General features: G+C 44.2%; 1 protein-coding gene across 8 annotated transcripts in view; it reads right to left on the minus strand.

The window, feature by feature from the left end:
- Window positions 1-25,837, minus strand: part of LOC108715250 (cytoskeleton-associated protein 5-A-like) — a 68,782-nt gene that overhangs the window by 41,879 nt on the left and 1,066 nt on the right. For 7 of the 8 annotated variants that reach the window (XM_018260253.2, XM_041560971.1, XM_018260252.2 and 4 more), the window contains exons 2-9: window positions 7,660-7,753; window positions 6,450-6,643; window positions 5,676-5,882; window positions 5,416-5,587; window positions 5,207-5,333; window positions 4,887-4,990; window positions 4,683-4,796; window positions 4,416-4,520 (exon numbers count right to left, since the gene is read on the minus strand). In XM_018260253.2, coding sequence (XP_018115742.1) covers window positions 4,416-4,520; window positions 4,683-4,796; window positions 4,887-4,990; window positions 5,207-5,333; window positions 5,416-5,587; window positions 5,676-5,882; window positions 6,450-6,643; window positions 7,660-7,716 — 1,080 coding nt within the window. In that variant the 5' untranslated portion in view covers window positions 7,717-7,753. Of the gene's footprint in view, window positions 1-4,415; window positions 4,521-4,682; window positions 4,797-4,886; window positions 4,991-5,206; window positions 5,334-5,415; window positions 5,588-5,675; window positions 5,883-6,449; window positions 6,644-7,659; window positions 7,754-14,058; window positions 14,214-25,837 lie in introns of those variants that run through there. The other variant, XM_041560967.1, reaches the window with a different exon arrangement.

The raw sequence follows: 25,837 nt of genomic DNA on the forward strand, positions 1-25,837 counted from the left end.
TCTAGAGGGCTTTCTCAAGGCAGTGTACTCCTCAGCCGGTTCTACCCTTCGCCCCGTCTTGGCCTCAGCCTGGGTAGCGAGAGCCATTCAGGCCTGGGCTGAGTCCCTTCTTACTGATATTCAAGAGGGTGTTCCTAGAACGGATCTAGTTTCATCAGTGCAATCCATTGTGGAAGCTTCTGCCTATCTTTCTGAAACTACCCTTGACACTGCTCAGATTACTGCACGCACATCAGCTCTATCCGTTGCGGCTCGGCGCACACTATGGTTGAAGAATTGGACGACGGACCTCAGTTCTAAGAAGTCCTTAACTTCGCTCCCCTTCAAGGGCCAGCGGCTGTTTGGTGAGGAACTGGAGAAGATTATTTCCCAAGCAACTGGGGGAAAGAGCACATTTCTACCCCAGTCCAAGTCTCGATCTTCTTCCACATTTCGCCAAAGAAAGTTTTTTCGAGGCCAATCCAGTCGGTCCTCAAGACGATACAGCCCGCCTCAACGGTCCAATTTTCGTTCCAAACCCACAGACAAAGGTAGACCCGCATGGAAAAACAACAAATTCCACAACAAGCCTACAACAGACAAGTCCGCTTCAGGTTGACGGGGCACCCCCTCCGGAACCGCTGCAGTCCATAGGAGGCAGACTGCTACGGTTCCGGGAGGTTTGGACTCATTACTCGTCGGACGCCTGGGTCCACGAGATCATCACGGAAGGTTACCATCTCGATTTTTCCTCTCCTCCTCCCAGAAAATTCCTCATGTCACGACTCCCGTCAAATCCCACCAAGGCCCAAGCCTTTCTGGACTGCATCAGCAAGATGGAGCAGAATGGGGTGATCACACCAGTACCTCCGTCAGAAACCTTCTCCGGTTTCTACTCCAATCTGTTCCTAGTGCCCAAGAAGGACGGATCCTTCAGACCGGTGCTAGATCTCAAATTCCTCAACAAATATCTTCGGTCTCTACAGTTCAAGATGGAGACTCTCCGCTCAGTCATCCGAGGGATGGAGTCGGGCCAATTCCTTATGTCACTGGACATCAAAGACGCTTATCTCCATGTCCCTATCTGGCCTCCTCATCACCAGTTTCTGAGATTCGCCTTCCTGAACCGTCACTACCAGTTTGTAGCACTACCCTTCGGTCTCTCGTCAGCCCCCAGGGTGTTCACCAAACTCATGGCTGTGACGCTACGGATCCAGGGAATTTCAGTGACTCCATATCTGGACGACCTCCTTCTGAAAGCCAGAACAGAGGAGAAGAGCAGGGAAGACCTCCGACGGGCCATAGCCCTCCTGCAAGAATTCGGTTGGACGATCAATTGGAAGAAATCCAACCTTATTCCCAAGCACCAGATGACATTCCTCGGTCTTGAGTTCGACACCCTCACTCAGCGAGTACTACTACCACTAGACAAGAGGGAGAAGATCAGTACTCTAGTCAACAACCTACTACAGATTCAGAGCCCTTCAATTCATTTAGCCATGAAAGTACTCGGGTCCATGGTATCAACCATCGAGGCGGTTCCATTTGCCCAACTACATCTCCGACCTCTTCAAGCCAACATCCTGTCGGCATGGAGGGGAGGATCATTACTGCAGAAGCTGTCTCTCCTACCATCCACCAGGGACTCACTACGGTGGTGGCTGGATCCGAACAACCTATCCCGGGGTCAATCATGGGCGACACCGGAGTGGATAGTCCTCACGACGGACGCCAGCCTCCTAGGTTGGGGCGCAACCTTCAATTCACTATCCGCACAAGGTCTATGGTCTCCAGAGGAGTCCAGACTGTCGATCAATATTCTAGAGTTACGAGTGGTGAAACTAGCTCTTTATCACTGGTCCCATCACTTCCAAGCACAAGCGGTGCGCGTCCAAAGCGACAACTCGACCACAGTCGCCTACATCAACAGACAGGGAGGGACACGCAGCAAGGCAGCTCTAGCAGAAGTTCAACAGATCTTACACTGGGCGGAGTCACATTCAGTGAGACTCTCTGCCATTCACATTCCGGGAGTAAACAACGCCAGAGCGGACTTTCTCAGCCGCAACCTATTGGATCCAGGGGAATGGGAACTGCACCCAGCATCCTTTGCCGAACTAGTCAACCATTGGGGCATACCTCAAATCGACCTGATGGCGTCCAGATCAAACCGAAAGGTAAACGCCTTCTTCGCCCGCGGGATCCTCTCGCAGCGGGAGTGGACGCCATGACACAGCATTGGCAGTTCGAACTCGCATACGTCTTCCCACCTCTCCCCATGTTACCAAGGGTCCTAAAGAAGATCAGGCAATCCTCCCTCACGGTCATCGTGGTAGCTCCCTTCTGGCCCAGAAGAACGTGGTTTTCGGACCTCCAGGAGATGTCCATAGCACACCCCATCCGTCTGACCTTCCGGAGCGATCTTCTCTGTCAGGGCCCCATTGTTCACCACAACCCGGGCCTCTTCGCTTTGACGGGCTGGCTGTTGAGGCAACCATCTGGAGACGAAAGGGAATAGCGGAGGATGTCATTTCAACTATGCTCAGATCACGCAAATCCACTTCTTCTCGTGCTTACCACAGAGTCTGGCGCAGCTATTGGGATTGGTGCAGGGACACGTCTGTTCCCACCGTAGATTCTGTTTCCTTCATGGAGTGCGACATTTCCAAGAGTGTTGTCCTTTCTTCAACGCGGATTACAGTTGGGACTTAAACTCAGTTCCCTGAAAGTTCAGGTGTCGGCTCTGTCAGTCCTTCTTCAATCCAGACTGGCCCTGGATGACTCGGTTCGTACCTTTCTGCAGGGCGTAGCACACATCAGTCCTCCCTTCCGTTCACCTGTTCCGGGTTGGGATCTCAACGTGGTTCTGGAAGCCCTTCTGGATCCTCCCTTTGAACCCTTGGCTACGATTTCCGTACAATGGCTCACTTGGAAAGTAGTGTTTCTCGTGGCAATCTCGTCGGCTAGGAGAGTTTCAGAGATTAGTGCCTTGTCCTGCGATCCTGCATTCCTTATCTTCCACAAAGATAAAGCTGTTCTACGCACACCGCCATCCTTCCTTCCAAAGGTGGTATCGTCCTTCCACATCAACCAAGAAATTGTGGTACCTTCCTTATGTCCCGATCCCAAAAATGACAAGGAACGCAGACTCCACAGTTTGGACGTTGTCAGAGCTCTACGCTGGTATCTGGAAAGATCCAAGGATTTTCGCCACTCTCAGAACCTCTTTGTGATACCTTCTGGACCTCGACGAGGATTGGCAGCCTCCAAGTCTTCCATTGCACGATGGTTGAAAGAGACCATCCGACAGGCCTACCTGGCCAAAGGCAAGTCTCCGCCGGAGGGCGTCCGAGCCCATTCCACGAGGTCTGTGGGAACCTCCTGGGCCTGGCGCAACGCGGCTTCCCTCGACCAGATCTGCAGAGCAGCTACCTGGTCGTCTGTTCACACATTTACCCGTTTTTGGCCGTAAGGTGTTGCACGCTGTGGTGCAATAACGTGTTCTCCTCGCTCCCAACCTGCTTTTTTGGGACTGCTTTGTTAAGTCCCCATAGTCCCTGTGTCCCCCTTGAGACAACAGAGAAAACAAGATTTTTGTTACTCACCGTTAAATCTGTTTCTCTGTGGTCGATAGGGGGACACAGGGCTTCCCGACCCTTGCGAGTTGACCATGTTGGTCTATGGGAATTGTTCCCCTGAGTTATCGGTTTGCATTACTACCTCTGCATTTAAATGTTAGCAGTTCTTTGATACCAACTGATTGGATTTACTCTAGTGTGGGGTTAAGCCACAGTACCTGGCACGCCCCTTTTTCATTTACATAAGTGTCCTGCCTCCTGGAGGGTGGAGCTTAACCCCATAGTCCCTGTGTCCCCCTATCGACCACAGAGAAACAGATTTAACGGTGAGTAACAAAAATCTTGTTATATCAAATTGTAACCATTCAGAATCTGCACCTGGTTACCGAGGCGCCATTGGAAAAATGGTAAAAATAAAAACCATGAAAACTTTTTTTGTTCTGGTCAACAATTTGAAAACTCAAATGGGAAAGTTGAACTTTAACTTTAAGTATGAAATGTAAGCCCCCTAGATTTTTGGGCACAAGCTAATGAATGGACAACTGACAAACCTTCGCATCACTTGCATGCCCTCATTTTTAACCTTGCTCCTATTCCTTGGTGTGAACCCTAATCCTCCTTGGAATGTGGGGGGCAAACGAAGGCCAGTAATGTTGATATTAGAAGTTAAAACGTATCTGCCCTCCAAGCTACAGCAGGGTGAATGACACAATATATAGTACATAACTAAAACCTTGTTATAAACAGAGGACCTACAGAAGGTGATGTCTACTGCTCTATAGAAAGCCTATAGTGAAATAGGGGCTAAGCGTTTTTTTTTTTTTTTTTTTTTAAACCAAGTTACGAGATGAAACTCACATGTCCAGCATAGGATCCAAACTTCTTCCTGAGACCGGCTGCAAGTCCTGCAATGCATTTAGCAGCCAGGGCCACAAGCATGACATTATTGTCTTTTCCAACGACCTGCACAATTAAATCAAAAAAGGCTTTTAATTTAACTACAACTTAAACAGAACATCGAATATGGACTACCCAAGTCTTCTCTGCACATGCAGATTCTATACCACTCCTAAATCTTACATATGTTGATATAACTTACTCAAACAGGGAAACCATCTGCTTTACCTTTTTTAGGGCTTTCACAAGATCTGCATAGTCTCCTGCTTCAATTTTAGGATTTTTTACAAGGGTCTCCACAACTTCCAGAGCTTCTTTCCGGTCTTGCCACTTTTTTGCCTCCTGCAGATGAAGCCATAGCAAAATTGGTCTCACATACAACCTAAACAAAGTGGTTCAACCTCACAATATCTAGATTTAAGTGCCACTCACGATTTTATCATAGAAGTCTTTGGGCAATTTAGAAAGGATCTCTACAGCTTCAAGAAGCTCATAGGCATCCACCTGTGGTAAAGACTCTTCTTCAGCTTCATCACCTAAAATATTATTACACATTGAGACAACAAATTAGGAATTTTTAGCATTTCACACCCCTTCAGTCATGAGTAGGCAACGCTTTATTTAAACAGGAGCATCAACGTTACTAGCATATGTGAAGGCATTCCATTACAGCATCACCAATAAGACTGATTCTATTGCACTGTAATTAAAGGCAAGCAGTATGGCAGATCCATATTTTAGGCAAAACACACCTCCGTCATCCCCTGCAGCCTGCTGCTGTTCAAATTTGGCCTTGAGGTCTTGCTGGGAACGCAAGAAGCGAGTCTGTTTAGGCGCAGATTGAGGAAGCTTGACCCACTCCTCTTCTAACTCTTTAAGCTAAGGAGACAAATAATAATTTAGTCCAAAGCATCAACTATATATAAAAAAAAAAACCTCAAATACTTAATCCAAAACTCACCTGTACTGGATTAATGTTCTGCAAAGGAGGCCTCAGGGCATCTCGAACCCAGCGGTAAATCTCAACCGCCAGCAATTTGACTTCATCTCGAACTGCCTTCTCTCGAGATTCAAACAGCTTTGGCAACACTTTAATAATTGGCTTGAGGGTCATAATTTTGGAGCCAAATTCACTAAAAAAAAAGGGGGGGGGGACCAGCTAAAGTGCCACATGGTATAAGACACCGACCTACACCAGACAAAGTTACAGAACATACTCACCTCAGTGCTTTTCTCAGAGTTTCCACACAGGCAACTACAATTTTCGGGTTCTTGTTATCAAGACCTTTCAGAAGTTCTTCTTGAACGGCTTCGGCTTTCTCAATCTCTATGTACATTAGGCAGATATCTGCTCCCAATTCTTTCGCTCTTGCTTTTGGCTGGTTAAATACTTTATTTACTACTCCAGAGACCACTTCCCCGGATGTCCTACAAAAGGCAAAAGAAGTAGGAGTTCTACAAGCAATTTCGTACATATTCAGCCATGTTGTATAAGGGCAGAGGCATACCAATAGCCCCAATACGTACAAATAATTAATTAAAGGCTACAGTTTGATCAAGCGTATCCCAAGGGCTGAACTTGTTTTTTATAAAGAATTGAAGGACCAATATAGGTAACTGACCGGAAGACTTGTTCAGTATAAAAATAAAAACTGGGTAATTAGGCTGTGCAAAATCGAAAATATTTCTAAATTACAAAGGCTATATATATATCTATAAAGGCTGGAGTGACTGGATGTCTAACATAATAGCCAAAACACTACTTCCTGCTTCGCGGTTATCTTGCTTTCCACCGATTGGTTACCAGCCAGTAACCAATCAGTGACCTGAGAGGGGGGGGGGTCATAACTGTTGCTTTTGAATCTGAGCTGAATGCTAAGGATCAATTGCAAACTCATTGAACACTTATGTCCCATGAGACCCCCCTTAAAGTCACTGATTGGTTACTGTTACTGAACTGTTCCTTTAAGAGATGTGGTCAATGCTTGTACTTACTTTCCTGCCACATGAGCATTTTCTACGTAAATTAGAGCGGCTTCCAGGCCCTTTAATTGTGCGACTGCATTGGATTCCGTCACAAATTTTTTTATGAGACCCAGGTATTTTGACCATTCTGGACTCTTCTCATCCACAATCTTCTGGAAAAGTTTAACAGCTTCTTCATAACCATTTAACCTGGCTTTCCAAACCTACCATGAAACAAGTAAAAACAATTAGAAAGTCAATGAATACTTACCATAACACTACATAAAATATTAGGTATTCTAGAACATTCCATACTTTATGCACAAAGATGTGTGGAACATGACTGGCCTAAAGCCAACTAAGCACCTGTGGACGAACTGGATCCTCAACTGTGCCAGGCCCAATATCCAACGCTTTTTGCAACTGAATGGAAGCAAATAACAGCAACCACATTCTTAAATATAGTGTAGCTATGTGTATTGAATATTATTGTAACATTGAATACCTGGGTGCCGTTTGGCGGATCATAACTGCACTACAATTTCTCAGAGTACCCAAAATGAACTGAACTCAAGAATGAGCCCTGTAGCATAAGCTTATATTACAGAACAACCTCATTTTCGGCTGGATAATTAGTGACGACCCCTAAGCTTAGCTTTTCAACAGCTGCTCAGCGCCCACCGAGCATGTGAGTGTCACAGACACTTTCCAAGATGGTGACCCCCTGTGACAAGTTTGAAGTCCTGGACCATTGCGGTTATTGAGAAGCTGAAACATTAATCTGGTGCAATAAGTTCAGTTTATAAAATATGGCATTTTTAGGATTTAGTTCTCCTTTAACCCGAATATTGAACACATATCCAAATTAATGTGTATGCAGACTCACTTGAGATAGAAGTCAGTATTCCTCTGTGGCCATACATGCCTAATTAATATGATTAGGTATGCACCGAATCCAGGATTCGGTTCTGGGTTCCAGCCTTTTTTAGCAAAATTCGGCTAGATCCATGTGCCTGGCTGAACTAGATCCTAATTTGCATATGTAAATTAGGGGCAGGGAGGGAAACCGCACAACTTTGTCACAAAATAAGAAATAAAAATTTTGTTTTCCCCACTTTCCTTTCCCTCCCCTAATTTGCACATACAAATTCAGATTTGGTTTGTTATTTGGCCGAATCTTTCACCTAGGATTCCAAACAGTGGATTCGGTATAATCCTATATATGAAATTGGAGGCTTACCTTGTGTTCGCATTTCTGGTCAATAGGAAGTTTCATCCACTCACTGTCATCCCCCATGTTGATGCCCCTTGCCCTGCTTCAGCAATCCGAGGTCCTGTATGACAAATATAACCGGTTATTAACATTTACAGCTAAACACAAAAGGGAGGATGGGGACCAATTACTTAGAGCAAAACAATCGTTTAGAGCAGTGATCCCCAACCAATAGCTCGTGAGCAACAATGTTGCTCTCCAACCCCTTGGATGTTGCTCTCAGTGACCTCAAAGCAGGTGCTTATTTTTAAATTACAAGCTTGAAAGCCAGTTTTAATTGCATAAAAACCAAGTATAGTATAGTAGAGCCTCTTGTAGGCTGTGAGTCCACATAGGGGCTACAAAATAGCGAATCACATCCCTTACGAGGCGCCCCAAGATGGCACCAACGAAAGGACCTACAGTTTATGGCCACAAAAGGCCCCACCAAATGATATTTTACCGCCCTGCCCCTGAGCTGAACCCAGTCTGCATATTTTCTACTGCAAAAAACCGAATAACTGGTTATGCCCCAACTCCACTGCCAATGAGGAAAGGCCATTGACAAGCGCTGTTAATTGAATGCCAATGGTTAATGCCCAGTAGGCAATTCCAGGCAGAGAATGTTTTTCTTTTCTCTCTCAGGTCTCAGAGAGGGACATGTGTGTGCTATGGCTATAGGGAGCCTATTTCTATGAAAATATATTCAGCTTCTCCCCGAGGGGAGCACATCAATCAGCATGCATGAATTATAAAGATGAGCCACTGAAGAGAGACATCACAAGCTGCACTGGCATAAATACATAGAAATAGGTTATTGGTACTTTAAAGGAGAACTAACCCCCAATAATAAAAACCCCTACCCTACATAATTGATTACCCCTAATTCATTACTCACCTAGAAGTGCAGAGTAAGTGCAGCGGGAGCTCATGGGTGCCATCTACCAGCTCTTCGGTATTCTTCCTTTCCCTTCTGCAATTTCCGGGAATTTTTGGCGCATGCGCAGTTGCGACAAACTGGAAGACTGCTTCAATTGTGCATGCGCCAATACGGCGTCCACTTCCCGAAGAATAGAGAAGAGCCAGAAGATGGCGACTATGAGCTCCGCTGCACTTACTCTGCACCTATACGTGAGTAATGAATTAGGGGCACTTTCGGGGGGGGGGGGGGGAGTGGACTATGTAGGGTAGTGGGTAGTGTTTTTTATTATTGGGGGGGGGGTTTATTTCTCCTTTAACAAGACCTTACCCAGCAGAACAGACTCATATTGGGGAAGGGCAAAGAGGGCATGAGTCCCCTGCATTCTAAAGCATTTGTGTGAAAGACTGAATGCAAAGGATAGTTATATAGTATATTAAGTACCAATATATGCTTATTGTTTTGGGTGGCAAAACAGTCTTCACAACAGTTACAATTTGCTACATTTAGTCGATACTATTAGTTGTTACTTTTTAAGCAGCAACTATGGAATATTGGCAACTATTGTATCAATTCCAACAGCTGCCTTTAATAAAACTGTGATTCTGCTCAGCAGGGACAAACACAAGAAATGTATCAATTTGGAACAGTGTAGCGTATTTCGAAGGCAAACAACCCCTTTAATGCAGTCAGAACCACAGCTCTAATCTGCTGCTTAGGCTCTGAACATCTTTTGACTCCAATTGCTCCTTTTTGTTTTGCATCACAAACTCACCAGGAACCCTTCGTAGGGGAATCGAGGTTACAGCTATAAAAACGCATGTTCGGGGTGGGGGCTCATACCCAGGAAATCAAACACTAGAAGTGAGATCGGACCCTTGGCTTATGTTACATTGGGGCATCTTCTTGGCTGGCAGATGTGTGCCCAAAATTGCCACTGCTACCCCACCATTAACGTGAAGCTCTGGTACTTGCTTTCTTCAGCCTGAAAACACTTTTCTTTATTAAGAATTGTGCTTAGTACAGAGGAATACCTAGGCTGCCATAGTTTTATGGGGTCTCTCTGTACAGGCTATGAGCAAACTTAGGGGCTGTTCCTGCTGAATTGTGCTTAGTACAGGGGAATACCTGTGCTGCCATAGTTTTATGGGATCTCTCTAAAACAGACTATGAGAAAACTAAGGGGGCTGTTCCTGCTGAATTGTGCTTAGTACAGGGGACTACCTATGATGTCAATTTTATGGTATCTCTCTGTACAGACTATAAGCATATTTATGGGGCTGTTCCTTCTGAATTGTGCTTAGTACAGGGGAATACCTATGATGTCAATTTTATGGTATCTCTCTGTACAGACTATAAGCATATTTATGGGGCTGTTCCTTCTGAATTGTGCTTAGTACAGGGGAATACCTATGCGGTCATGGATTTATGGGATTTCTCTGTACAGACTATGAGCAAACTTAGGGGGGCTGTTACTTACTGAATTGTGTTTTGTACAGGGAAACACCAGAATACCTATTTCTACTGTACAGACAATGCATTAAAAGTTGCCTATGTCAGCAAGAAGAATAGGATGATTATGGGGGAGGGAGGGAGTGTTGCTCAGATTTAAAAAATAAATAAAAAAACAGAACAAAAAAAAAAAAAAAAAAAAAAAAAAAAAAAAAGAAGATATCTCAAGCGTTGCTGGAACTGAAACCAGAGAGAGTAACACCTTTATGGTATTCAGAGAAACCTTACATTTCGGAGTAGAAAAAGACATTTAGTCTGGATAGTGCATTATCTAGATTTACCATCAACTGGACAAATGCCTGGAGAAAGCCAAAAGCAATCCACGCCAGCTGTGGCCAGCCCTATAAAGAATATTTTAAGTTATGAAGAAGTTTCATGCGCATATAATAAAACGGGAGGGGACACAGAGTCAGCAAACAGACAAGCTTTTGATAATATCACTACACAAAAAGCTGAAGAGCAATTAAAGATGGTTTCACAATTCTATAGTGTAATAAACAAACAATCACCTTTATCTCTGTAATAAACCAATACCATGTATTCGACCAACTGAGCTGCATGAATTCATAGCGGTGGTAAAACAATCCGATTGTGTTTATTCAATGTTTAGTAGTCATGGTATAGAGATCCAAATGAGAAGAAATAACCCAGGTTTCAAGCATTCTGGATCACAAGTCCTACACCTGCAACCAACATGCTAATAGTTAAAGGAAGTTTCCCCTTTATGTCAGGTGAAGGAAGAGCCGGCAGTATAAAGGAATTGTTGAGCAGAATATTACACGAGTTCCCAGCCGTAGTCACGTGGAAAATATAAATAGATTCTGAGCTTCTCTCCTGTTTCAGAAATGCCCCAGAGATCTCAGTAATGTGAGGGACCAGACAGAACATTCTCAGAACTAGCACATTTAAACCTTTTATCCTTAGAATCCCCTATTTTACTCACATGTGCACTAGCCAGAATAGATAAAACTGGTAACAAAGTGGTATAGCAACAATGACTAATGCATTTCTCACAGGGCACAGTCTAATTGGCCAGACACATTGCATTTCCACAAGAACATGCAGTTAGGATAAGCTGGCATCAGCCGTTTTATTCCAGGGCACTGCCCTCGCACATCATTAAAGGGGTTGTTCACCTTTAACATGATGTATAGAGTGGTATTCAGAGACAATTTGCAATTGGTTTTCATTTTTGAGTTATTTAGCTTTTTAGTCAGTGGTTCTTCAGTATGCAGTTTCAGCAATCTGGTTGCTATGGTCCAAATTAATCTGGCAACCATGTATAGATTTAAAGAAGAGACTGGAATATGAATAAGAGAAAAAAAGGGGGGTTGTGGGTGCACTTCTTAGGCTCAATTATAATATATTTAAGTATAATGGAAGTGCTACTGACCTGGCCAATTAATGCACATTCCCTGGTCCCCTGTCTGAATAATTCAATAAATAAGCAAGGGTTAATTTTGTTAAATTATGATCATAAAACTGATAAGCCACCATGCTGAGAGAGAGAGAGAGAGAGAGAGAGAGAGAGAGAGAGAGAGAGAGAGAGAGAGAGAGAGAGAGAGAGAGAGAGAGAGAGAGAGAGAGAGAGAGAGAGAGAGAGAGAGAGAGAGAGAGAGAGAGAGAGAGAGAGAGAGAGAGACTGCCCAAACCAGGGAATGGGCATTGATAATTGGCCAGGTCAGTTGCATTTCCATTGTACTTAAACGTATTATAATTTAGCCTTAGGATTGCACCCACAAACCCCTTTATTGTATATGAATAAGAGAAGCCTGAATAGAAAGGCTGGTGCAGTTTTCTGCCTGTAGGAGCACCGGCCTAGGGTGTCACACAAATAGATACAAACAAGTAAAAACACCTTTCCCATCTCTTTTAAAGGTGAACCACCCGTTTGAAATCACGGACCTACAACTACTATAATCCAATATAATACACAAAAGCCATGAATATCCTGTAAATTATATCCTTATAAACGGTGAGTAGTGATGTCATCAGTTATAAACGGTGAGTAGTGATGTCATTTCTGTCACATGACTCACTAAAATTTGTGTATTATAATAAATAAAGTACCCCCAGTTGTAAAATATGAGGATATTAGAAGTTACCTCGGAGTTCCATGACCTGTATAAAAACACTCGGCCGAACGGTCATGAAACTCCTCGGTAACTAATAATATCCTTATATTTTACAAGAGGGGGTACTTTATTCACTATATCTGAGGGGGCGCAAAGTCATGGGCACTCTTAGCAGTTGCATGCATCTCATAGCAACTTTGGGGCATGCTGGGAGCTGCAGTGCCAAGGCTCTGGAGAGGCAAATCCTACATATTGATATAATACACAAAAGCTATGAATATCTTGTAAATTATTTCCTTATAAACGGTGAGTTCGGATGTCATTTCTGTCACATGACTCACTGAAATTTGTGTATTATAATAAAGTATGCCAGTTGCAAAATATGAGGATATTAGAAGTTACATCGGAGTTCGGCCTCGTGTTTTTATATGGTCATGAAAACTTATAATATCCTTATAATTTACAAGAGGGGGTACTTTATTCACTATATAATATAGTGAATATAGTGAGCTGTAGTGCCAAGGCTCTGGAGAGGCAAATCCTATATAATGATATGATATAATATAGTGAGAGGAGCTGTAGTGTTAAGGCTCTGGAGAAGCAAATCATATTTAATTATATAATATAGTGAGAGGAGCTGTATTGTTAAAGGGATACTGTCATGGGAAAAAATTTTTTTTCAAAATGAATCAGTTAATAGTGCTGCTCCAGCAGAATTCTGCACTGAAATCCATTTCTCAAAAGAGCAAACAGATTTTTTAATATTCAATTTTGAAATCTGACATGGAGCTAGACTATTTTGTCAATTTCCCAGCTGCCCCAGGTCATGTGACTTGTGCTCTGATAAACTTCAATCACTCTTTACTGCAAGTTGGAGTGATATCACCCCCCTCCCTTTTTCCCCCCCAGCAGCCAAACAAAAGAACAATGGGAAGGTAACCAGATAGCAGCTCCCCAACACAAGATAACAGCTGCCTGGTAGATCTAAGAACAACACTCAATAGTAAAAACCCTTGTCCCACTGAGACACATTCAGTAACATTGAGAAGGAAAAACAGCAGCCTGCCAGAAAGCATTTCTCTCCTAAAGTGCAGGCACAAGTCACATGACTTGGGGCAGCTGGGAAATTGACAAAATGTCTAGCCCCATGTCCGATTTTAAAATTGAATATAAAAAAAATCTGTTTGCTCTTTTGAGAAATGGATTTCAGTGCAGAATTCTGCTGTAAAAGCACTATTAACTGATTTATTTTGAAAAAAAATTATCCCTATAAGGCTCTGGAGAGGCAAATCCTATAAAATAATATAATATAGTGAGGAGCTGTATCCTATATAATATAATATAGTGAGAGGAGCTGTAGTGCTAAGGCTCTGGAGAGGCAAATCATATGATATAATATAGCGAGAGGAGCTGTATTCTATATAAAGATATAATATAGCGAGGGGAGCTGTAGTGTTAAGGCTCTGGAGAGGCAAATCATATATTATGATATATAATGATTTAATATAGTGAGAGGGGCTCAAATGCTGGGTGTGTGTAATGCAGAAGAGAATTAGCATTAGATCCATTAGTGTGTCAGTCATTGAGCCTCTCACCATCTCACATGCCTCAGTAACGGGTCAGGCACAGAGCCCCCTGGAACTGGATCTCAGCAACAGGATCATGGGGCCCTCCATCTGCTGCCAGACTGGCATTTTATGCTGAGGAGGAGGAGGGACGCAGTTTGGGGGCCACCATCACCTGCTCTAGGATATGTCATTATTGCACAGTTTAGTGTAATCTGTACGTTCATGTCCAGGAGCCAGAAATACGCCCTGCCCTAGGAATGGCACTGGAGACAGGGCGGACTTTGTATCCCCCGCCACACAGCCAGGACTTTACCTACGGAGCAGATTCGATACCGTCGTGACCCGCGGGGCCCTCAACCCTCTCCTTAAACAAAGGGCCCGAGCGCATCCAGCGGAGCTCACACCTTTAGCATCTCTCCGGCGCAGCCACTGATGTCAGAGCTAGGCAACAAGCACGCCCCTTCCGGTCACCGAGCCAATCACACGCAAGTCACCCGCACAGCCGACGCTGGCCTAGGTTTTGCTTTTCTTTCCGTTTCATTTATTTTCGTCACCCTATAGCGGCTATTGGTATAATCCAGAGCGGCTCTGTTACCGCAGGGACTGCTGAATGCTTTAGTTCTGAAATGGGTGGCGGCTGCCGGCGATAAGTCCCCATCCAAGTCTAGGGCGGGTACCAAGAGGCAGACTTTAGTATCCACCCAAAATAAACCTGCTGTCATCAGTCTCGTGCTAAGGATTTACCAAGAAGCAGAATCCCTGGGGTTTGCCAGATAAAGGGCATCTCTCTGTAACACGGTGCCTTATGGCAGTTAAACATTTAAATACACAATAAGCAGTTTTGCCATGAATATACATTTAAGCTGCTTAACCTTTAAGTTAAAGTTTTGACTTCTGACGTTTTCCAAATTTCAAATGGGGGGGTCACCGACCCCAAATTGCGCTGTAGGGCTACACATCAATTGTCATTGCTACTTTTTAATACTCATCTTTCTATTCAGGCCTCTCCTATTCATATTCCAGTTTCTTAATCAAAGCAACGCATGGTTGCTAGAAAATTTGGACCCTAGCAACCAGATTCCTGAAACGGCCAACTGGAGAGCGGCTGAATAAAAAGCTTAACTAAAAAAACAGCAAATAAAAAAGGAAAACCATTTGCAGAATGTTTAAGAATATCCCCTCTCTACATAATACTAAGGGGCAGATTTACTAAGGGTCGAAGTGAATTTTCAAAGTTAAAAACTTGGAACTATTTTTTTGGGAACTTCGACCATCGAATAGGCCTAAATTCGACTTCGAAAATCGAAGTACTGTCTCTTTTGACTTTGATGCTTCGCCATCCTAAAAATGCAGAATTGCTATGTTGGCCTATTGGGACCTTCTAGAACCTATAGCCAACATTTGGGTAAGTTTTTAGAAGCAGAAGTAAAATCGTTTGATTCAAAGGATTTCATCGTACGATCGAACAATTTGACTTAGACCGAAAACGGTCAAATTCAGAAGTCGAAGTAATCCAATACGATTGTCAAATTTCGAAGTATTTTCCACTTCGAAATTCGACCCTTGATAAATCTGCCCCTAAACAACCACTTTAATCACCATAAAGCACGGTCTGACTTAAAGAACAAGGAAAGAGTCTATTTGCAGTGAATGCTGGGGGGGGGGGTGACAGGCTAATTCCTATTAAGTGGTTAAGCAATTAAGAGCCAAAGGTAGGTGCCTAACAAATTACCCCCCCCCCCCCCCAAGCAGAGCCCTGTTAAGTAGGATTGATGCTTCGCCGTAACCCACCAGGCTCCTTCAAACAATCTCATATGCCTCCTAGGAGTTTAGGAAAGAGCCTGCATTCTACCCAGGAGCCCAAGAAGGTGCCCACAGACCACCCACAAGGTCAGGCACTTTCTGAAACCAAACTGATTTGCAGGTATAATGTTGGTACCTGACCAAAGCCTCTTTGGGAGCTTTCAGGAAAATGGTTTCTGGATAACAGAACCTACACCTGTGATTTAAAGGGGACCTGTCACCCAAAAAAAATATTTCAAATCCTATTTTATCATGTTAGTCAAGCAAAATGAACTTTAATTACACTGTATAAATTATTTGAATCTTGTTTCCATCAGTCTGGGAATAGGGATGTAGCGAACGTCGGAAAAAATGTTTGCGAACATATTCGCGAACTTGCGTCAAAAATGCGAACGGTTCGCGAACGTCGCGAACCCCATAGACTTCAATGGGAAGGCGAATTTTAAAAGCTAGAAAAGACATTTCTGGCCAGAAAAATGATTTTAAAGTTGTTTAAAGGGTGCAACGACCTGGACAGTGCCATGCCAGAGGGGGATCAAGGGCAAAAATGTTTCTAAAAAATCCATTGTTGACACAGCGCTGCGTTTTGTGCTGTAAAGGGCAGAAATCACACTACATTTCTAAACCTGTGTAATAAAATGCTTTAAAACGTCCGGCGTCTACATGCCAATCAAGTCGTGTAAAGGTTACAGCCTGTTCACACGCAAAGACGAAACGCGGTGCTTACTGCAACGCAAAAAGACGCAAAGAGCTTTAATGAATGATACCGTCAAGTGAGCAAATAATAGTTTTTAATTACTAGTTGCTTGTCACCTCCAGGATGTTCGTCCTGTTGGTGGCAATATTTCTGTAGTGGTGTGTTTAGCAGTCACCGTGCTTGTGCGCACGGTCAGGCAGAGGTAATTCAATGTACAGTGAAGTGAACCAAAAAACACTGATTCTGCAGTGTGGGCCCAGTTTTGGTCTACTTTATTGATCACCTGCGGTGACCATAAAAGATGCGATTTTGCCACTGTTGCAGAACCCTGAAAAATTAGGCATGTGTACTTTCCTGAAAAATTATGTTTTTTTTGTCGCAGCCACTGAACCAGAAGTCCAGAAACAATATGCCATATAAATGCTGAAAATATTAATTTTTTTTTGTGGCAGCCACTGCAGCACAGAGGCCAGAAAAAATATGCCATATAAATGCAAACAATATTAATTTTTTTTGTCGCAGCCACTGCAGCACAGAGGCCAGAAAAAATATGCCATATAAATGCAAACAATATTAATTTTTTTTTTGTCGCAGCCACTGCAGCACAGAGGCCAGGAAAAATATGCCATATAAAAGCTAACAATATAAATTTTTTTTGTCGCAGACACTGAAGCACAGAGGCCAGAAAAAATATGCCATATAAATGCTGAAAATATTCTGTTTTTTTTGGCCGCAGCCACTGAAGCACAGAGGCCAGAAAAAATATGCCATATAAATGCAAACAATATTAATTTTTTTTTTGTCGCAGCCACTGCAGCACAGAGGCCAGAAAAAATATGCCATATAAATGCTGAAAATATTCTGTTTTTTTTGGTCGCAGCCACTGCAGCACAGAGGCCAGAAAAAATATGCCATATAAATGCAAACAATATTAATTTTTTTTTGTCGCAGCCACTGCAGCACAGAGGCCAGAAAAAATATGCCATATAAATGCTGAAAATATTCATTTTTTTTGTCACAGCCACTGAAGCACAGAGGCCAGAAAAAATATGCCATATAAATGCAAACAATATTAATTTTTTTTTGTGGCAGCCACTGTAGCACAGAGGCCAGAAAAAATATGCCATATAAATGCAAACAATATTAATTTTTTTTTGTCGCAGCCACTGCAGCACAGAGGCCAGAAAAAATATGCCATATAAATGCTGAAAATATTCTGTTTTTTTTGGTCGCAGCCACTGAAGCACAGAGGCCAGAAAAACTCAGGATTTACCTGGATTCAAATTAAACCAGTAGGGTTTGCACCCTAGTTTGTAACGGTGGTGGAGGGAGGAGGACGCTAAAGGACAGCTGTATGTGGAGTCATGAGGCGTGCAGAGAAGGACAGCTGCATGGGGAGTCAGAATCAGAAACTCAGAACAAGTCTTCCGGCGTGCAGTAACCCTCCGAGATCCACCCCTCATTCATTTTAATAAAGGTCAGGTAATCCACACTTTTGTGACCTAGGCGAGTTCTCTTCTCAGTTACAATCCCTCCTGCTGCACTGAAGGTCCTTTCTGAGAGCACACTTGAGGCTGGGCAAGACAAGAGGTTCATGGCAAATTGTGACAGCTCTGGCCACAGATCAAGCCTGCGCACCCAGTAGTCCAGGGGTTCATCGCTCCTCAGAGTGTCGATATCTGCAGTTAATGCCAGGTAGTCCGCTACCTGCCGGTCGAGGCGTTCTTTGAGGGTGGATCCCGAAGGGTTCTGCCGCTGCCTTGGACTGAAAAACATTTGCATGTCTGACGTTACAGAGTGGCCAAAGTGCTTTGTCCTTGCAGGTGCGCTCGTGGCAGGATTACTGGCACCTCTGCCCCTGGAATGTTGATGAGTTCCTGAAGTGACATCACCCTTAAAAGCATTGTACAACATGTTTTGCAGGCTGGTTTGTAAATGCAGCATCCTTTCAGACTTGTGGTATGTTGGTAACATTTCTGCCACTTTATGCTTGTACCGAGGGTCTAGTAGAGTCGCGACCCAGTACAGGTCCTTCTCCTTAAGCCTCTTGATACGGGGGTCCTTCAACAGGCATGACAGCATGAAAGACCCCATTCTCACAAGGTTGGATGCAGAGGTATCCATCTCCACTTCCTCGTTATCAAGGACTGCATCATCCACGGTCTCCTCCCCCCAGCCACGTACAAGACCAGGGGTCCCCAAAAGGTCACCACTAGCCCCCTGGGAAGCCTGCTCCTGTTGGTCCTCCTCCTCCACAAAGCCACCTTCCTCCTCTGACTCCACTTCTGACACCTCTCCCTGCGTTGCAGCAGGTGCCTGGGTTCGTTCTGGTGATTCCGCCCAGAAATCGTGCGCTTCCTGCTCCTCGTCACGCTGGTCTACAGCCTCATCTGTCACTCGTCGCACGGCACGCTCCAGGAAGAAAGCAAAGGGTATTAGGTCGCTGATGGTGCCTTCGGTGCGACTGACCATATTTGTAACATCTTCAAAAGGGCGCATGAGCCTGCAGGCATCGTGCATAAGCACCCAGTAACGGGGGAAAAAAATCCCCAGCTCTGCAGATCCAGTCCTACCACCCAGTTCAAACAGGTATTCGTTGACGGCTCTTTGTTGTTGCAGCAGACGTTCCAACATGAGGAGCGTTGAATTCCAGCGAGTCTGGCTGTCGCAAATCAAACGCCTGACTGGCATGTTGTACCGCTGCTGAATGTCAGCAAGGCGTGCCATGGCTGTATAGGAACGTCTGAAATGGGCCGACACCTTCCTGGACTGCCTGAGAACGTCCTGGAATCCTGGGTACTTTGAGACAAAACGTTGTACTATTAAATTCAGAACATGTGCCATGCAGGGCACATGTGTTAAATTGCCCAGTCTCAGTGCTGCCAACAGATTGCTTCCATTGTCACACACCACTTTTCCGATCTTCAGTTGGTGTGGGGTCAGCCACCGATCGGCCTGTGACTGCAGAGATGACAGGAGTACAGATCCGGTATGGTTTTTGCTTTCCAGGCACGTCATCCCCAAGACAGCATGACAACGGCGTACCTGGCACGTCGAATAGCCTAGGGGGAGCTGGGGGTGCACAGGTGTGGAGGAGGAGGACCCAGCAGCAGAGGATGAAGAAGAGGAAGAAGACGAGGTAGAGAGCGAAGGAGGAGTAGAGGTGGTGGCAGAACCGCGTGCAATCCGTGGCGGTGACACCAACTCCACTGTCGTTGTTGAGCCACACATTTCCTGCTTCCCAGCCATGACCAAGTTCACCCAGTGGGCAGTGTAGGTGACATACCTGCCCTGACCATGCTTGGAGGACCATGCGTCAGTAGTCATATGGACCTTTGGCCCAACACTAAGTGACAGAGATGCGGTGACTTGGCTCTGCACATGGTGGTACAGGTGTGGTATTCCCTTTTTTGAAAAAAAATTGCGGCTGGGTACCTTCCACTGCGGTGTCCCAATTGCTACAAATTTGCGGAAGGCCTCAGAGTCCACCAGCTGGTATGGTAAAAGCTGGCGGGCTAAGAGTGCAGACAAGCCAGCTGTCAGACGCCAGGCAAGGGGGTGACTCGCAGACATTGGCTTCTTACACTCAAACATGGCCCTCACAGAAACTTGGCTGGGGGCAGATGACTGGGAATGGGAACTGGTGGTCAAGGTGGAAGGCGGAGTGGAGGGTGGTTCAGACGGGTCAAGGACAGCAGAGGTAGAGCAGTAAGATGCTGGACCAGAAGGAGGGTGGCTTTTAGTTTGCCTGTTGCCTTTGAGGTGTTGCTCCCAAAGTGCTTTGTGCTTGCCGTTCATGTGCCTTCGCATAGAAGTTGTACCTATGTGGCTGTTGGGCTTCCCAAGACTCAGTTTCTGACTGCACTCATTGCAAATTACAACGCTTTTGTCAGAGGCACACACATTAAAAAAATCCCACACTGCTGACCTTTTTGAGGCTGGCAATCTGGGGGTAAAAGTAGAAGTCGGCGGCGTTGGCGGCAATGGCGGGTGCGTTGGCTGGCTGACCACAGGTGCAGATACATGTTGTTGCCCTACTGTTCCCTGCGAGCTGTCCTCCCTGCTTCTTCTAAGTCTTATTCTCCTCCTGCCTCTCTGACTCTCCGTCTCTCCATCTGAACTATCCTCCTCTTGCTCTCTTCTACTGGGCACCCACAAAACATCAATCTCCTCATCATCATTCTCCTCAAATGCATCAATTTCTTCTAACAGCTCACAGAAGGAAGCAGCAGCGGGGACCTCCTCGTCATCACTCATTATGTCCATCTCTGTTGTGTTCTCTGCCAGAATTAAATCTGGTGTAACGTCCTCATCTCCTTCATCTTCTTCTGCCAATAATGGTTGCGCATCACTCAGTTCAAGAAACTCATGTGAAAATAACTCCTCTGACTCCAGTGAAGAAGGGGCGCCGGTGGTGGAGGAAGTGTTACGTGGGGTGCCCATAGCAGTGGAGGATGAGGATGTTGTGGTAAAGTTAGAAACGGTAGAGGATGGGGTGTGCTGTGTAAGCCAGTCAACTACCTCTTCAGCATTTTGGGAGTTCAGGGTCATTGCCTTTTTAAAACTGGGCAATTTCCTAGGGCCACAGGATAGCATAGCAGCACGGCCCCTAGTGCCTCTGCGTGGCGGCCTGCCTTTGCCTGGCATTATTTTTAAAACAAAAACAACTCAGGTGGTGTTTCTGGAGACGGTATTATTATTGATATTTAGACAAAATGTGAACAAGCTCACACAGCTAGATGGGAGTTGTTTGAAAATGAAGAAGAAGAAGAAGAACACACTGGGCAAACAAGGCCTACAAGGTCAACGTATACACTACTACAGCAGTGGATACGGAATATATTATTGCTGCCTGAAAAACGTCACTCGGGTGGTGTTTCTGGAGACGGTATTATTATTGATATTTAGACAGAATGTGAACAAGCTCACAGAGCTAGATGGCAGTGGTTTGAAAATGAAGAACACACTGGGCAAATAATGCCTACAAGGTCAACGTATACACTACAGCAGTGGTGGATACGGAATATATTATTGCTGCTTGAAAAACGTCACTCAGGTGGTGTTTCTGGAGACGGTATTATTATTGATATTTAGACAGAATGTGAAAAAGCTCACACAGCTAAGTGGCAGTGGTTTGAAAATGAAGAACACACTGGGCAAATAATGCCTACAAGGTCAACGTATACACTACAGCAGTGGTGGATACGGAATATATTATTGCTGCTTGAAAAACGTCACTCAGGTGGTGTTTCTGGAGACGGTATTATTATTGATATTTAGACAGAATGTGAAAAAGCTCACACAGCTAAGTGGCAGTGGTTTGAAAATGAAGAACACACTGGGCAAATAATGCCTACAAGGTCAACGTATACACTACAGCAGTGGTGGATACGGAATATATTATTGCTGCTTGAAAAACGTCACTCAGGTGGTGTTTCTGGAGACGGTATTATTATTGATATTTAGACAGAATGTGAACAAGCTCACACAGCTAAGTGGCAGTGGTTTGAAAATGAAGAACACACTGGGCAAATAATGCCTACAAGGTCAACGTATACACTACAGCAGTGGTGGATACGGAATATATTATTGCTGCTTGAAAAACGTCACTCAGGTGGTGTTTCTGGAGACGGTATTATTATTGATATTTAGACAGAATGTGAACAAGCTCACACAGCTAAGTGGCAGTGGTTTGAAAATGAAGAACACACTGGGCAAATAATGCCTACAAGGTCAACGTATACACTACAGCAGTGGTGGATACGGAATATATTATTGCTGCTTGAAAAACGTCACTCAGGTGGTGTTTCTGGAGACGGTATTATTATTGATATTTAGACAGAATGTGAACAAGCTCACACAGCTAGATGGCCACTGGGCAAATAATGCCTGCAAGTGCACTACTATTGGTGCACTACTATGAAGAACAGCAAACAGCACTGGACACCTTAAAGAACAGTAAGATAAGTAAAATAAAAAAAAAATTATATGTATATTAAAAAAAAAAATATTCTCGGGTTGGTGCTGCTGAACTACTAGGAGCAGCACAGTAGCACACCAGTCCCACTCCCCAACACTGCTAGACTAATAGCACTTGGCTGTTAAAGTAGCAAAGTAAAACAACAAAAAAGAAAATAAAAGCAGTCCTTACAAGGACTATTGGGTTATTACAGCAGTCAGCAGATGAGATCAGAAGAGATCAGTGCCCACAGCAGGCAGCTACATACAGAGCACTGCAGTAGAAGGTAGATTACTAGCCAGCAAAGCTACCCTAAAATGTCCCTCAAATCCCTGCAGACTTCTGTCCCTCCAATACAGAGCAGTATCAAGTAGATTACTAGCCAGCAAAGTTACTATCAACTGTCCCTCAAAGAAGTCAGTGAAATCACTAACAGCTCTCTCCCTACACTAGCTCTTGCAAGCACACACAGGCAGAATGAAAAAACGCTGCAGGGCTTCAGTTTATATATGGAAGGGGAGTGGTCCAGGGGGTGTGGGGGTGGTCCAGGAGGGAGAGCTTCCTGATTGGCTGCCATGTATCTGCTGGTCTGGGGTGAGAGGTCAAAAAAAAGCGCCAGGTAAGGCGAACCCAAAATGGCGAACGTCGCGCGACGTTCGCGAACTTGCGGCGGACGCGAACAGCCGATGTTCGCGCGAACAAGTTCGCCGGCGAACAGTCCGCGACATCCCTATCTGGGAATTCATAGTTATAACAATCAGGCAGGAGCCATTTTGTGGACACTGTTATTAAGACAAGTCTTGTATCATCTCAGAGTCTTGTTTGTGCACCAGAATGGGGGATCTGATGTCCATCCCCATGCCCTGGCTACACAATTAAATGGTTAAGAGAGCTGGGGGAATGTAGGGAGAGCAGTGACATCTAGGAAGTGCTGAATAGAAAGTGAAAGTAATTGCTTGCCCCGCCTCTATGCCACTGGCATAGAGGAGGGGCAGACAATATTTGATTGACAGCTATTTTTAAATGAGTTTACAACAGCTATGAATGCTTTAATAAAAAAAGAAATAGGATTTCATAATTAATTTGAAAAGGACTTTTATTATACAGATTTTTATGTCTGGGTGACGGGTCCACTTTAAATGCCGAGAGGAAGCATGAAAGCAGAATGAGGTCAACCACTAACAGAAAGGTTTCACTACGATTTTATTTATCCAAAAGGAGGGAGTGGATCTGGGGCAATTGCCACACACATAGAACCAGAGAAATTTTTAGCAGCAGATCCCAAGGATCCAGAGGATTTCTGACCTGGTCACTGTGAGATTTCATTTGTTCTCAAACAAACAAGATTGGCAATATGTAGCGTCTGACAATGCCAGAGGGGCTTCTCTAAGATGCCAGACAGTCACTATTTATTGGGGCCTTCGTGCGCTTGAAATGTCAGGGTTTATTATAAATCCTAGTCCAGACATGTGCTTTAGTCTTCTTGTAGATGGGCCAGGACTTTAGTTTATTAATTCAAATGTCATAAGAAAGCAGCTCATTTGGAGGGGGCCCCTAGGCTGCCAGGTTTAGAAGACTTGCCAGAGACATAGGGAGCTCTACAGGATTTCAGCATCCACTGGCCAGTGCTGCATACAGTACCATGTGATCACTGGGTAGCACCATGATGCTCAGCAGAGCAGCCTAGTCCTGCAATTCTCCCCAACATGTCAGGTATTTAGCACCCCCCCTTATTTCTCCTTATAGTAGTGACCTAGCAAACGGTTTACCATGAATAGAGTAGTGATGGGTTCCTTTTATAGACCAGCCCATGATGTCACAAAAGGGCGGGGCGAGCAGCTATAAAACCGGAACGAGAAAGTGTAAGGTGGCGGGCGGGCAGAGCAGAAAAAAAAGCTCGACCAGGACCCGCTGAATTCTGCACTGAAATCCATTTTTAAAAAGAGCAAACAGATTTATTTATATTCAATTTTGAAATCTGACATGGGACTAGACATATTGCCAGTTTCCCAGCTGCCCCCAGTCATGTGACTTGTGCTTTGATAAACTTCAGCCAGTCTTTACTGAAAGTTGGCGTGATATCACCCCCTCCCCAAACCCGCGGGTATCAGGCCGGCCCGCACATCACTACTATAGAGCATAAGACACAAAAACAACTAGTTGTTTTCAGATAGATCACCAGAAATTACTTTTTACAATGACTTTCTATTTTCTAAAGGGATACATTTAGTTGATACATTTCTTATCTTTGTCCCTGCTCAGCAGAATCTCTGGGTTTCATTACAGGCAGCTGTTTGAATTGATACAATAGTTGCTAATACTCCAGAGATGCTGCGGAGAAATTTATCAACTAAATGTGGCAAAATTGTAAAGGTTCAGAGTCTGCACCTGAATTATTGAGCCGTCAGACTCAAACACCAAAGACAGGACAATTCAACTTTAAACTTTTTTGGAAAACCCATAAAAAAAATAAAATAATTGAAAGTAATTGAAAAAAAGTCTATTTCTGGAGAACAATCTGAAAACAACTGAACTGAAAAGTGTTTGAAAGGTGAACCACCCCTTTACATAAAATAGAAACAAATATTAAAGGTGTGGTTCACATGAAAATGAACTTTTATAGAATGGCTAATTCTAAGTAACTTTTTTAAATGATTTGTCTTCTGACTCTTTCCAGCTTTCGAATAGGGGGTCACTGACCCCATATAAAATTCAAATGCTCTATAAGACCACATGTATTGTAATTTTATCACTCATCTTTCTATTCAGGCCTCTCCTATTCATATATCAGTCTCTTATAAAAATCAATGCATGGTTACTAGGGTAATTTGGACCCTAGTGACCAGGATGCTGAAATTGCAAACTGGGGAGCTATTGAATAAAATGCCAAATAACAAAAACCACAAATAATAAATAATGAAAACCATTTGCAAATTGTCTCTGAATAGCCCTCTCTATTAGTGATGTGCTCGCCCCGCCCCTTTTGTGACATCATCGGTGGGGAGGGTAGGCGCGGGTCTATAAAAGGACCCCCGGAAGCGGGTGCGGATTGGAGCAGGGCGGGTTAGAAGTTAATTTAAAGGTAAAACAACCCCTTTAAGATTTAGCACTCTCCCATACCTCAGGGAACTTATGAGATCATCAAACTGGACATATAAAGTCCCCTATAGACATTACATTCATTCAGATATGTAGGGATAAGAAACGTCAAGCTTGTCTGTTACTGCTTAACTACAACTCTCAACACCCTAAACTGTGCAACACCAGAACAAACAAAAAGGCTGTAAAACCATAGTCTAAATAAACCTCATTCAAAACAAGCTTTTATTATGCTCTGCCCCATCTCCATGACACCCAACCAAGCGCTTCACAGCTGCCCCTCCCCATATTCAAATCATGCGCCTACTGACTACTAAACACAGATTAACCCCGTCATTGCTCAAACACCCTAAACCTTGCCAAAGACATACACGGTGAACAAAGTTAAGAATCTCCAGCCCAGACAGGGGATCTCATGGTGAAAAGGCACGTGTTACACCACCCACTTAAATCCATGGAGCAAACAGGAGCAGAAGTACAGAAGAGGGGGGGGGGGGGGAAAGACATAAATGCTATTATTCTAGTATTAAAGCA

Source organism: Xenopus laevis, chromosome 4S (genome assembly GCF_017654675.1).
Source record: "Xenopus laevis strain J_2021 chromosome 4S, Xenopus_laevis_v10.1, whole genome shotgun sequence".
Classification (NCBI taxonomy): domain Eukaryota; kingdom Metazoa; phylum Chordata; class Amphibia; order Anura; family Pipidae; genus Xenopus; species Xenopus laevis.